This window comes from Hyperoodon ampullatus, assembly GCF_949752795.1.
Source record: "Hyperoodon ampullatus genome assembly, chromosome: 10".
Taxonomy (NCBI): domain Eukaryota; kingdom Metazoa; phylum Chordata; class Mammalia; order Artiodactyla; family Ziphiidae; genus Hyperoodon; species Hyperoodon ampullatus.
This window is the reverse complement of record NC_136923.1, coordinates 57,886,726-57,900,938: the sequence shown is the minus strand read 5'-3', so window position 1 is coordinate 57,900,938 and position 14,213 is coordinate 57,886,726. Positions and strand designations below refer to the sequence as shown.

At 35.7% G+C, this 14,213-nt stretch overlaps 1 protein-coding gene across 15 annotated transcripts in view; it reads right to left on the bottom strand.

The window, feature by feature from the left end:
- SLC4A7 (solute carrier family 4 member 7) overlaps window positions 1-14,213 on the bottom strand; it is a gene marked incomplete at its 5' end in the record, with an annotated part of 121,510 nt that overhangs the window by 76,056 nt on the left and 31,241 nt on the right. For 2 of the 15 annotated variants that reach the window (XM_079714007.1, XM_079714002.1), the window contains one exon: window positions 5,762-5,794. The exons of the other annotated variants lie outside the window; for them this stretch is intronic. In XM_079714007.1, coding sequence (XP_079570133.1) covers window positions 5,762-5,794 — 33 coding nt within the window. Of the gene's footprint in view, window positions 1-5,761; window positions 5,795-14,213 lie in introns of those variants that run through there. 15 annotated transcript variants of the gene reach the window in all.

The following is a 14,213-nucleotide window of genomic DNA, read 5'->3' as shown; positions in this document are numbered from 1 at the left end:
GAAACTCAGAATTAAATGACTTGCTAAGGCTTTATACCTGAAGGATTGGGAAACAGGCTGTGCAGACCATTATACATTTTCATATAGTAGACTAAGAAAGAAGAGACAGCTGTATGTGTGGTAACCTGCCTCACAGCAGTCATACTCCCTTAATAATGAGGAAAGGCTAAAGTAGGAAACACACACACACACACACACACACACGTACAAGAATGAAGAACTAATCATTACCATCCATTAAGCATGCCACACTCTAAAACCATTCCTCCAAAGATGTCATGCTATTTAGTCACTAAGCATGCACAGGTAGGTACAAAAAGGAAGCTGCCTCTCAAACAAAAGACAGATGTTGTATGATCCAAGAGGTAGCACACTGTGTATTCTAAAAGGGATTAACTGCTCCCATTCCAAACTTTGATTTCAACAGAACTGCCAAGGAAGCAAAACAATATACTTATCTCTCATCCTTAACAAACAAACAAAAACACCTCTTTTATTTCTAAGCAGATGTACTTACATGTTTAGATGTACTAACACTAATCAGCTAACACTATGAAACAGCTGAAGTTGGGCAAGCTCACAATATTTATTTATTTAAAATACACATACTCTTTGACCTGTAAACATCTATCACAGAAAAATACTGCCACGTGTACCAAAAGGGGCATGTAAAAAAGAGGATGTCCATCTATTCATCTTCTCATGGTCCACTCACCTTGCTCTCCTTAAATACCCTCTGTGAAGCCTGGAGTAAGTGACTCAAAGCCAAGTGAATATATAATTTTATTGTTAATGTTTGGGTTTTCAATGAGAATGTTTTCATGTGTAACTTGTAGAAAAAACTAAAGTTAAAATTTTTGAAGTCTGGAAAATTTACAACACAACACTGTTAAAAAAAAAAAAAAAAAAGGGAGGGGGTATCTGCATTTCTCCCTTCCCTTAAAAACATTATCTACTTTTCAACAACTGTGAAACATGAATCAGAAAGGTAGTTTGCTATAAAGGCAAATATTAAGTGGCACACACATTGCCCATCTCAACATATTACAAGTAATTCAACGAAATATGCAGGTGCATATGGCTATATATTGAAATTATATATATTTTCTGAGGGATAAATATATCCCTCAGAACGAAGGGATTGACGTTTCAAAGTAGAAATACACTTCTGAAAAAACACTGCATTTTAAATTCTATCACCTTAGGATAAGCTTTAAGCCATGTTTCTAAATATAGATCTAGTTAAAACACTATATAAAGTACAATTTTATTTGAGTTCTTTTTTGAAATAGATGTAAAAAATACGTGTAAATATTTAAAAGGTTAAACATCAAACCACTGACACTGTGTCACAAAGATGGCTGGGGAAGCAGAAACAGACAACCCTATGGTGTTTAATTTTCTATTAACAATAAACATGTAATTTTTAAAAAGAATGAATTCAAGTTTCAATTTAATGTGTCAGTTACTTTTAAATCTGCATCTAGAAAAAACTCTTCTTCATTTTTTAACTCCAAGAGTATAGTGGAAAACTAAAAATAGCAAAAGCAAAGAGCCACCCCTGACATCAAAATGTTTTCATTCTTAACCTCAGATGAGTAAGCCACACAAGCCAGTCCTTATAAAGCCTAGCTAAAATGAAATAAAGCCAAGGCACTGGAAAAACTCAAATACATGGAAGAATAAAAAGGCACCCTAAGTATACCAATGCAAGACTGACTCACTCTATCTTAAGGAAATTATTTTGCCTTGGTTTCAATTTTTTATTTATAAAATAAGGTAACTATTCAGAATACAACTGCTCTACAACACAGAAGACAACAGATTTAAGAATTATCCATATAGATCACTAAGAAAGTTTAAATTCTCTTTATATGAAATAACAAATGTGCAAGGTTATTTACTGCAGCTTGTAACTGGAAAAGACTGGAAACCATCCCCAGGGGCCCTTAAAAGAGGAATGGCAATGTATTTGATGGAATACCAAGCTACTAAAAAAAATTAAGATGCTATATACTGACATGAAAAGTATTTAAGACCTATTATAAAATGAAATACACACAAGGTAGAGAACCACATGTACAGCATACTACTTTCTGTATAAGAAAGTCCCCAGAAGAGGAATACCTGAATTTACACAATGAACACTGAAACTGAAAGGACATACAAGCAAACAGTTTAACTGGTTACCTCTGACTTCTGGATTTATTGTCTTTCTTATATTGCTTTGATTTATTTTAACCATGTGAGCACAGAGGTAGACTTAAGTATAAAATCGTTTGAAAGCCATGTCGCCTATCTACTTGGTCCTCATCTACAAGTGTTACTCGCCCTTGAAAGAGCTGTGAGGCGAGGTGCCATGTGAGTGTGCCAAGCACAAGGGCACAAGCACAGAAGAGGCCCACATTTTACTGAATCTAAATAAGGAGACTAAAAATGCTTTCTCATCTACCATACAGCTTTAAAACTAGATTAATTAGCAAAGTCTTAACAATTACAGAAACAAATACCTATTAATTTCCTAATTAAAACTGATATGAAGATTCAAAATATATCCTGAAATAGTATTGTGGTTGTATAGGAGAATTATTCATAGGAAATGCGTTCCTAAGCATCTAGGATGAAATGCCAAGAGAAGGCGACTAACTCTCATAAGGATCTAGAACTGTATTACTTTAAGAGATTTTCAGATTTTATGATATATTATAAATTCAGACACACCTAGACAGTTTGTTAAAATTCAGCTTCCTGTGCCCAGTGCTGGAGATGCTGACCCAGTAGTTTAGGTGGAGCCCAAGCATCCGTATTTTCAATAACCTCTGTGTGATTCTGCTGCACGCCAGTTTGCACACCATGTCCTCGGTTATGTTACAGACTTAAGCTATATATATTTAAATTGCTCTTCAAGAGAGACTGCTTCCTACCCTTAACCATTTTAGGAGGCCTTATAGGGACCACTCTCACTTCATTCACATTGTTTTACTCCTTCAGAAAATGAAATATACATTCCAATTCACAAGAAAACACTGTAAAGTTACTATATACTTTCACTGTATTACAAGCAACCCTAAATCTATTTCTTCCAAATATTGCCAATTCCCAACCTTATCCCACCTACTACCAAGAGTTGAACTTAATATTAAAAAAACTTTAAATTTATGGGCAAAACGCTTAAGGGTAAGCAAATAATCTTTCCTAATCCAGGTAAAGGGAGAAATCATCAGTGAATACTGTTTCACAAAATAAAAAGCCAAAGAATGATATTCATAGTTTCTAAAGAATTCACTTGGTATTTTTTGATTGATTCATTACTCTAAAATAGGTGGAAGAGACGTAAAAGGTATATGGAAAATTAAAGCAATTTAAAATCACAAATTTTAAACTCAGGCAATCATGTGATTCTGACAGAAAAAAATTTAAAGCCCTGGGAAAAATGCTGTGTCACCAGACAGAGGAGGGACTGGATAGATTCAGATACTGGAACACAAAGTTTCAGAAATTTTTATTTTAAATACACACCATGATTAACACTAAAGAAAATCTGAGTTCTAGGAAAAAGTTACAAAGGGAAAAAGTGAAGAGGTCAAAGAATATAAGAGCAAGAGAACTCAAAGAGGTGTGAGGTGTAAAAACTCACAAGTGACAGATTCCAATAATAAAGAAGATTATTAGTGAAACACTATTGTCAGAAACTTCATTACAAAGCACAAGAGTCATGGACAAATTGGAAAGCCTCATTAGGGTCTATCTGAAATTATAAATCACAAATATTTATGGCACTCTTGCTATGAGGAGATATTTACATTCATTCCAAGTTCTAATTCAGCACACACACCAAAAAACATAGGAATCACTTATTTTAGGTTATTTAGTATAAATAAATTAACAGAAATGAGGATAATAATAAAATCTATTTCTGAAATGGGCTTTTTAAAAAACTATCTCAACTTTATCAGTAACTAAAATGTATAGAAAAGCACAGGCATTCTGCACAAAAGGAAAAACACACATACACAAAGATCCAGTAGATGTTTTATAGCAGAAGGTCTAGCAGGTATTCTGTCAAAATTCCCCAATTTCAGTCAGCCGGGGTTATCGTTAGCTAGGTATTTTTAGAATTCCACTGGATTTTTTAAACCAAAAATCGACAAGAAAAAACCAGGAAATCCCTCAGCAATATGGTCTATTTGCCTATTCTTCCCCTGGTTAATACCCCTGACCGCATGAATCTGATGGACCATAAAAAAAGGTCTCATTTCCTTAAATAAAGACTAGGAGTTTGGACTCATCCATTCATTCAACAAATATCTACTGAGTGTATGTACACTATGTGCTGAGCATCATTCCAGATACTGAGGATACATCAGGGGATAAAAAACTGTAATATAATCAAATGGCCAGCTTATCAGTTAATTTACAGCTAAAGTGGGGCTCCCCATGATAAGAAATCAAGGCGTAAATTAATTATCTTCTCCATTCCTGATGAATAAATCAGGTCTCACAGACTCATAGGTATGGATGGGTTTTACTTTTCCATTTCAATCTTCTCATTTTACACACACACACACACACACACACACACACACACACACACACCCACACACAGAGCTTAAGGGACTTGTACTTTATCCAGGAGACAAGAGACCAAGGTCACTGTAATACAGGCTGAGAATACACAGTACTTTATCTTTATAATAGTTATTAAAACTTGTAATTACATATTTATGTAACTAGCTGCTTAACTGTTTCCCAGCCTGAACAATAAGTTCCAAGAAGAAGGGAATCATGTCCATTTTGCTCACCACTGTCTCCTCAGCATCAAGCAGGGCCTGGGCCTTGGTTAAATACTCACCGACTGTTGTGTATATTCCAAAGGACAAGACACTGGGCTAAAAAATTTATATTGGATACACTTAAGGCCTCCTTATGAACACAATTAAAGCTTAAACATAGATAGGTACTCAATAGTTTGGAATTTAATCAATCAGTTTATAAACAAAAAAGCCCAGCATCAACACATGATAAAATCAAAATTCAATTCACTAGTAGGAATTCCCAGCAAAATCAAACAAATCTAAGTTCTGTATCAAACAGATCTTACCAATATCTCTCATAGTCATTTATTCTGCCTGAAAAGGCAAAATTCACAATTTGTACTGTCTCGGTCAAATGATAAAAATGAGACTTTAACATGCCAAAGGCATATTAGGGGGAAAGGAGTGTTAAAAGATTATTTAACAATAGAGTCATAAACCTAGGCTATTATCCTCTTCTGACACCTGAGGTTTACAAAATCCACTACTAAAACAGCATCAGAAGATCCCTATCACAAAGTAATTTCTTCATTATAAGACATATGGCTATAGCCCAAAAGTAACACCTCCCATAAATTATGATTATTAACCATGTAATTTCAGTTATCAAGTACTTCAGTTTAGCTTCAAAACATATTTAACCATTAAGACAAAGTAATTTCTTTCCTAATATCTTAGCCATATAAAACTGCTTAAAGCCTCATTCAAGTAATACTAACTAATCAAAAAATGAATTCTATAGAATAATAAAAATGCTACAAACATTGTTAATATAACACAAGGATTTACTCCTTTCAGAAGATGACTTCCACAGCCAAGGACACAGAGGATGATACTATTCTAAGCCAGTGCTAATAAGCCTGACATTTCTTCAAGCTTCACTATTAAACTCTGAAAGATTCAAACTTTTTCATAAATAAAACACAAGATCATAACTGGGTACATACAGGTAACTTCTTCTCCAGCCGAAATCTTTCCATAGCGGTATATAAATGCCTTGTTTTTGATAGTGTAGTGCATTAAGTCCCTTGCAGAGTCCAGGGGCAGTGAGGACATAGCTGATTTAGGTCACTGTGCTTTACACAGATGAACCCTCTAAGTTGCTTTCATGGTACAACCAATCAGGGTCCTCTAAGTTACCTAATCTTCCAAGCTAATAACTACCACTTACACAGTGTCAGAGCGTAAGAGATCTGACAAGTAATACACACATTTAGTTATAACTGAACATACCAAAAGAGGAATGTAGCAACCAGTTTTCAACTGAAACCTTTCTATAACAATTGGTTCAAAAGAAAGCATACACTAAGGATATATGTAATGGGTGTGTGTATTTTCTTTTTAGAGAATAAATTTTCAACAACATAGTTAAATCTAGCTCTTAATTTCATTTAAATTCAGGAAAGATCCAAATATATTTTCGCCTGAAGAGAGTTTTGCCTTTTTATCATTACTATATTTATACCAACTTATTGTAACCATATACTAATAACAGGATTAATAAATCATATTGTGGCTTTAATTATCATTTTACTCCCAAATTAAGTATTCATATGGATAACAGCTAAAAGGGAAAAGGAAATAAGCAGCACCCCTCTAACCTTCGGACGCAAGATTTCTTTCCACCCTTAAAGACTACTTAAGACCTCAAAGGGCCTTTGTTTATAAAGTTTACCATCTATACTAACCATATTGGAAGTAAAACTAAGAAAACTTTAAAATATTTATTTAAATTCATTTAAAAAAATAAAGCCATTACATGTTAACATAAATAACATTTTAGTTAAAAAAAATTTCAAAAACAAAACAAGATTTAGTGAGAATAGCTTTTACATTTTTTCAAATCTCTTAATATCTGACTTAAGAGAAGACGACTGGATTCTCATATCTACTTCTGTAATCAATCTCATATGATTTGTTATTTGGTTGAAATATATGAAAAAAAATCCAAGTTCAGACAAATACTCTATTGGAAAAGGGAGAAGTGTTCTAATACTCTTTTCAGGTGACTGGGTAATCCTCTCTGATGTGTCACCAAACTCAACAAGTAGTCATTCTTAAGGTCTTTTTTTTTTTGCGGTACGCGGGCCTCTCACTGTTGTGGCCTCTCCCATTGCGGAGCACAGGCTCTGGATGCGCAGGCTCAGCAGCCATGGCTCACGGGCCTAGCCACTCCGCGGCATGTGGGATCTTCCCAGACCGGGACACAAACCCGTGTCCCCTGCATCGGCAGGCGGACTCTCAACCACTGCGTCACCAGGGAAGCCCCAAAAAACTTTATTTTAATTTTCCATGATCTATATGAAACAGTAGATACCAGGCAAAAGACATGACACAGCCTTCAAGTACAGTTTTGGTTTTAGTAAACTTCTGTAAGAATTGGAGACCCCAATGACATCAACAGCTACAATAAAAATTTTTAAATTTTTAAAAACTTCAACCTTTCTATGATTTACACTTGGCAAATGAACATAAATCTGAAGAAACAAATAAAAATAATGTATGTTATTCACTGATTTTTAAAATCCTCAATACATCAATCCTGGAGTAAAGAACATCTACAAACAATTAGGTTCAAAACCAATTTCCACAATGACCTCTTGAAATTTACCTGCTGTGGAAATTCTTGGCCCTCAGCCACTGGTATTTAAGAGCTTAATCTTCTGGTGTGGCACATGTCTCACACCCACTGGATTACAAGAGCCCTCAGCATAGGGACTTAGGTAGAAGGAAGGGAGGGAGAGAAAAAGAAGAAGCTTAAGAGGCCTCAGGGGAAAAGGAGGAATTAGGTGCATACAGATTTTTAATTTCCCAAATTGCAAAACAAAATGTTATTCATCAAAATACAGAAGATCCATTTTTCCAATATGTTATCTGTTATGACACTATCTTGGGGACTACTAAACCAATATTCAAATAAAAAATTTTAAATCAAGTTTTACAAGTTAAATAGAAAGGTAAAGTCAGTTTTAGTCTACTACTTTCTTGAAAAATAAAGATATTAACTCAACATATAAACTCAGGAATTTTAATCTGGCTAGTCCTTTAAAGGTTTCTTTTCAGTTTTATTGTATAGCAATACTTAATCCTTTTCTTTTTTTTTTTTTTTTTTTTTTTTTTTTTTGCAGTACACGGACCTCTCACTGTTGGGGCCTCTCCTGTTGCGGAGCACAGGCTCCAGACGCGCAGGCTCAGTGGCCATGGCTCACGGGCCCAGCCGCTCCGCGGCATGTGGGATCTTCCCGGACCGGGGCACAAACCCGTGTGCCCTGCATCGGCAGGCAGACTCTCAACCACTGCGCCACCAGGGAAGCCCACTTAATCCTTTTAAACCAATCTATTGAGGTATGATTGACATGTAAAAAGCTATACATATTTAATATATACAACTCAATGAGTTTGGGGTAAGTATACACTCATGAAGCCATCACCACCTTCAAGGCCACAGACATATCTGTCACCTCTCAAAGTTTCCTCCCAGCCCCATATTATCATTATTTGTGTGTGTGTGCCTGTTCATGTGCATGTTAACACTTAACTTGTAAGATCTACTCTTAAAAAATGTTAAGTATACAATGTGGTACCGTTAGCTATAGGCACTATGCTGTACATATTACTTATCTTGCTTAACTGAAACTTTGTACCCTTTGACCATCACCTCTTCATTTTCCCCACCTCCTAGTCCCTGGCAACTACCATTCTACTCTCTGTTTCCATGACTTTGACTATTTTAGATTCCATGTATAAGTGAAATCAGACAGGATTTGTCATTCTGTATCTGGCTTATTTCACTTAGCAATAAATATGTTTACACGAAATCAAAAAAGTCTCACTTGTTCCCTTGGTTTCTCTGCCCGATTTTCAACCTTTTCTCCATTTTTATAACACAAATATAAGTATATATGCATATACACTTAACAAAAAAGGTAGCTACATACAACTCATTGTTGTATACATAACTTACTTTTTTCCACTTAAAAATCCTTAAGTTTTTTCTGTATCAGTATATGGAAACTACATTTTAATGTAATTTATTAAATTAACCTGTGTATGGTAGAAAAATTCAAGTCTTACAGAAGTGTTCCCAAATCAGCATTCCTCCCATCACACTTCCACTCACCAGATGTAACTATTTTCTGTTTCTGCCTTATAATTGTTCTTGGTTGACATAATAATTTTAAATAATGTACCATTTGAGACAATATTTGTTTATTCTACAAAAAGAAAAAATAGATTTTTTTCACCCACATATACCTTTTTCACTTACAATCTCTCTTCCACATCTCAGTTTTAATTAGATTTTCATTTTTATATTAAGATTGATAACACTTACATTCTGCTCCATATTTAAATGAAGCCTTCTAAGCTGTGTCCTCTAGCTAATTCTAAAATTTTAAAACCTGTGTTCAAAAGCATTTGAAGGCACATGTGCATGCACTACCCAGAAGTACATGGAGGTAATGCCCTGGTGGCCACCCCTAACCAGTGGGGTTTGGGAAGCTGATAAATGCTTTGTATGCCTCCTCCATCCCTCAGGCAGACAGGTCTGAGACACAGTATACAAGGGTCCTCTGAGGGCCTGCGGGACTGAGGGCCAGCCACTCACTGCAATGGCCAGTCTCTCACTTATGCTCACAGAGGCTTCCTCGCATCTCTTTAATTCCCTGTCCCTCACTCTTGCTTCTTGATCTCACTTCACAAATAAATTACCTGCAGAGCCCTTGTCTCAGACTCTACTTCTGGAAAAACCCACGCTAACACATCCAACAAAAATGTATACATACGTGCACCAAAAAGACATGTAAAAGAATGTTCATAGCAGCATTACTCATAGTAATATGAAAATGGAAATGATCCACATATCCAAAAACAAGAATACAAATAGATTGTGGTATATTCATACAATGTAATTCCATGAAACAGTGAAGCTAAACAAACCACTGCTACAGGCAAGAACATGGATAAATCTCACAAACATAATCTTGAGAGAAAAAAGCCAAACATATAAAACTATTCTGTTATGTTTTTAGTCAGGATAGTGTTACAGCAGGAGGCAGGAAGCAATGATGTGGAACATGCTTAAGAGGGTCTTTCTGGAACGCTAGCAATGTTCTACTATTTCTTTTCTAAAGTGATAGTTACATGGATTTGTTTACTTTCTGATAATTGGCCACATTTACTATTTGTACATGTTTATGTATGTTTTCCTTGAATTAAAAATAACTAAAATAAGGGCTTCCCTGGTGGCGCAGTGGTTCAGAGTCCACCTGCCAATGCAGGGGACATGGGTTTGTGTCCCGGTCCGGGAGGATCCCACATGCCACAGAGCGGCTAGGCCCGTGAGCCATGGCCGCTGAGCCTGAGCGTCCGGAGCCTGTGCTCCGCAACGGGAGAGGCCACAACAGTGAGAGAACAGCGTACTGCAAAAAAAATAAATAAATAAAAATAAAAATAACTAAAATAGGGCTTCCCTGGTGGCGCAGTGGTTGAGGGTCTGCCTGCCGATGCAGGGGACACGGGTTCGTGCCCCGGTCCGGGAGGATCCCACATGCCGTGGAGCGGCTGGGCCCGTGAGCCATGGCCACTGAGCCTGCGCATCCGCAGCCTGTGCTCCGCAACGGGAGAGGCCACAACAGTGAGAGGCCCGCGTACCTCAAAAAAAAAAAAAAAAAAACACTAAAAGAAATAACTACATTATCACCAAGAAACAGAACAAGAAAGAACTTTGGAAAATTAAAAATAAGACTTTCAATGTATGAAAGGGCTAAGGCTTCGAAGATAAAATATCTCAAACAGTGCAATAAAAAGAAGAGTTGGAAAACATTAAAGATAAGAGAGATAAACAATCAACCAATTCACAAGGTTCAACTTCCAAAAATTATGAGAGCTAAAAAGGGTAAACAGAAAATGGATTAAAGGAAATTATTACCTAGAATAAACTATGAAAATTTGCTAGAATGAAAAAGAGATATGAGCCTTTAAACTGCACAGGCCCTGAGTGACAAGTGCATTATCTTAGGTAACAACTGTAAACTCTCAGGGAAATGCGGGTTTAAAAACAAGTGTTATGGAAGGAAGTGGAGGAAGAGAGAGAACATAGGCTGGCACAAGACTTTCTCGATAGTAACCCTGGAGGAAGAGGACAGAGACTATTATCCAGTTGGAGTTATGAACACATTCTCTTGCTCAGCCTCTCGTATTTCCAGGAGAGTTTATAATTGCTTTTGTTTGTTTTACATTCCCTGCCTTTTATGGACTGAATTGTTTCCCTTAAAAATTTATTATATTGAAGTCCTAACTAAAAATAACAATAATAATAATAATAATTGGGAATATTAGGATTACTTAAATACTATCTCATTCAGAATCAAGATTAATGACTGGACCAACAGAAAAAGAGACCCTTACAAACATTAAAGTCAAGTAGGTCCCTTTCCTTCTGACTTAAGTATAATGGGAATAAAAAGAACCTGCCTAAAAATGATGAGATTATTGACTGGTTACCAAAAGCAAACATATTAAAGTTCAAAATACTAAAGAGTTCACTCTTTACATGAGTCATAAGTCTCCACTATCTCTAGGACAATCCATCAATTTGTACGCTGTAGCTAATGTAACAAAGAAACAGAATTTTAAAAACCCAAAATTATCTTTATTTGCAGATGATATCACTGTGTACCTAAAATACAATAGATTCCACCAATTAGCACAAATGAAAAGATTCATTTGATGGCAGCCAGTTACAAGATAAATAAACACCAATAGCTTTTCTTTAAGCTACCAATAGCAAACTAGAGATAGAGGTAGAAAAAGATCCTATAAGGATTTTTGTCCTATAAGGACAAAATGATAAACTACATAGGAATAAATTTAATCTAAAAAAACTATAAAATTTTATTGAAGGACACTAAATAATCTAAAGGTACTCTATTCTCCTGGGTGGGTAGACTTTAAATATACCAAGAAAAATAATAATAAAGCTTTCTATACTAATACAGAAATTATAAAGTGAATCGGAATCCCAAAGGGTTATGTTTATCTTTTTAAAATGATTTTGAAGTTTCCATAAAAACTAGAATTCCCAATAAAATCATGAAAAAAATAAGGGGGCACTATGCCTAATAAATATTTCAATATACCATAAAACTACGGTAAGCTAAATGGTATGGTACCAAAATGGAAACAATTCAATATAGTAAATATTTTCAAGACAAAACAGAATGAAGAAACAGATTAAATATATATTGCAGGAAGGACCGTTTGGCTCTCTAATTTGATGAAGCTGTCTACATCAAACCACAGGTAAAAATAAATTATAATGGATTAAAGATAATTTGAAGGGTAGTATTTAAAATTTAGAATAGTACTTTATATTATTGGAGTGGGCATGTATTCTTCGGCAAGATGAGAAACCTAGAAGTCATAAAGAAAAAGACTGATATAGATTTTTTTTACTGTATTAAAAAAAAAAATTCGGACTTCCCTGGTGGCGCAGTGCTTACGAATCCTCCTGCCAATTCAGGAGACACGGGTTCGAGCCCTGGTCCAGGCAGATCCCACATGCCGCGGAGCAACTAAGCCCGTGCACCACAACTACTGAGCCTGCGTTCTAGAGGCTGCAAGCCACAACTACTGAGCCCACATGCCACAACTACGGAAGCCCGTGTGCCTAGAGCCCGTGCTCCACAACAAGAGAAGCCAGTGCAATGAGAAGCCTGCGCACCGCAACGAAGAGTAGACCCCACTCGCCGCAACTAGAGAAAAGCCCGTGCGCAGTAATGAAGACCCAATGTCACAATAAATAGATAGATATCTAGAGAGATAGTATCTACAAAAAAAAATCCAACATCCGTCTAAAGCAAAGAAGACAATAAAGAGACAAGGTAGAACACGAGGAAATACATGCAGTATAACAGACATGGCATTAAATATTTGTAATCAAGAAACGTCTTGATTTTAAAGGGAAGTGAAAGGAATACAAAAATGGACAAAAAATGGAACCAAGTAATTCCATTAAGAGAAAATACAAATGGCCAATAAATAACCACATATTAAGGTGGATACTCTCACTGGTGGTTCAACATATTTTATCCATCAGATTAGCAAAAAAAAAAAAAAAAAAGTCTAACATCTAAAGCTCACAAAGGCAGGGAGACACAGAGACACTCTCATACTTTCTAGTGGGAATGTAAGTTGCTCAAAACTTTCTGGAGAGTAAGCTAGCAAGAATTCATTTAAAATTTTGAGAATATCCTTTGTGTAGCAATATCACTTCTGGGTACCTACTCCACAGAAATTAAAACACCAAAATATAAAGATACGGTCAAGAATGTTTACTGTTCAAACTGGCAAAAACAGAAAACAACCTGAAAGTAAATAAATATGGGAATGGCTGGTTACCGTGGAATATTATGAAGTGTAAAGAATGAGACAGAACTACAAGCTCCCACTCAAGCGGTCAGGAATATATTGGTAAGGAAGGAGCAAGTTGTAGAGTTATATGCTTACTATGATCACATTTTTATGTTTTCCAAAGGATAAAACAATTCTAGGATAAGGTATTACTATCTTAAACATATAAAAGAATAAATTTAGGCTCTAAAATTAAGTAATTTTCCCAAGGCCCCACAGCTCTACGTGGAGAAGCTAGAATTTAAAATAATGTCGTTGCCTCCAGGGACACGCACTTTTCAGCAGGCCACTTACAAACATTATTTTTAATTCTCACTGTAAGAAACTCTGTAAGGTAACCTGGCTGATCATTTTCCAACCCAGGGCCATCTGACTTCACAGCCTAAGCTCTTTCCGCTAGGCCACATACCTCCCCCTAAGTTATACTACATGTAATTTTATTTGCTCATCTGCCTTATTTAGGGAATTATAAGTAAAATATAAAGTATTCAGTCACAAAAACATTCACCTAATTATTTTTGAATGCTTTAAATGTATTAGAAATTCAGTAACAGCTAGTAACGACCATAAAAAGCAAAAACTTTAACAAAATAAAATCAGCATCAATATTATAATAAATACGCGAAGCTATTGTTTTAATTTGGTTTCCACAGAGATATCTGAAGCAAGCAGCCAAGAAAAGAAGAAAAGCTCCTGTAAAAAAAATGGAAACCTAATTTTAAAACACGTTTCAAAGAGTAGCAGAGTAGCACTGCCAGTCCACACCTTTCACCATTGCTAAATATCACCGCTCACACCAATTCAGTTTTCACCACCTATCACTAGTCTTCACCAGTGTAGTATAAGCTCTCCATCTGGTGGCCATCATTAGACATGAGGAATTTTTCTCTCACACTGTGTTTATGATGAAGAGCAAAGAAACTGAGTTTGAAAAAACCTCCCTGACAGTTGTTTTTAAAAAACCTGGACATTTAATTTCATTCAAAA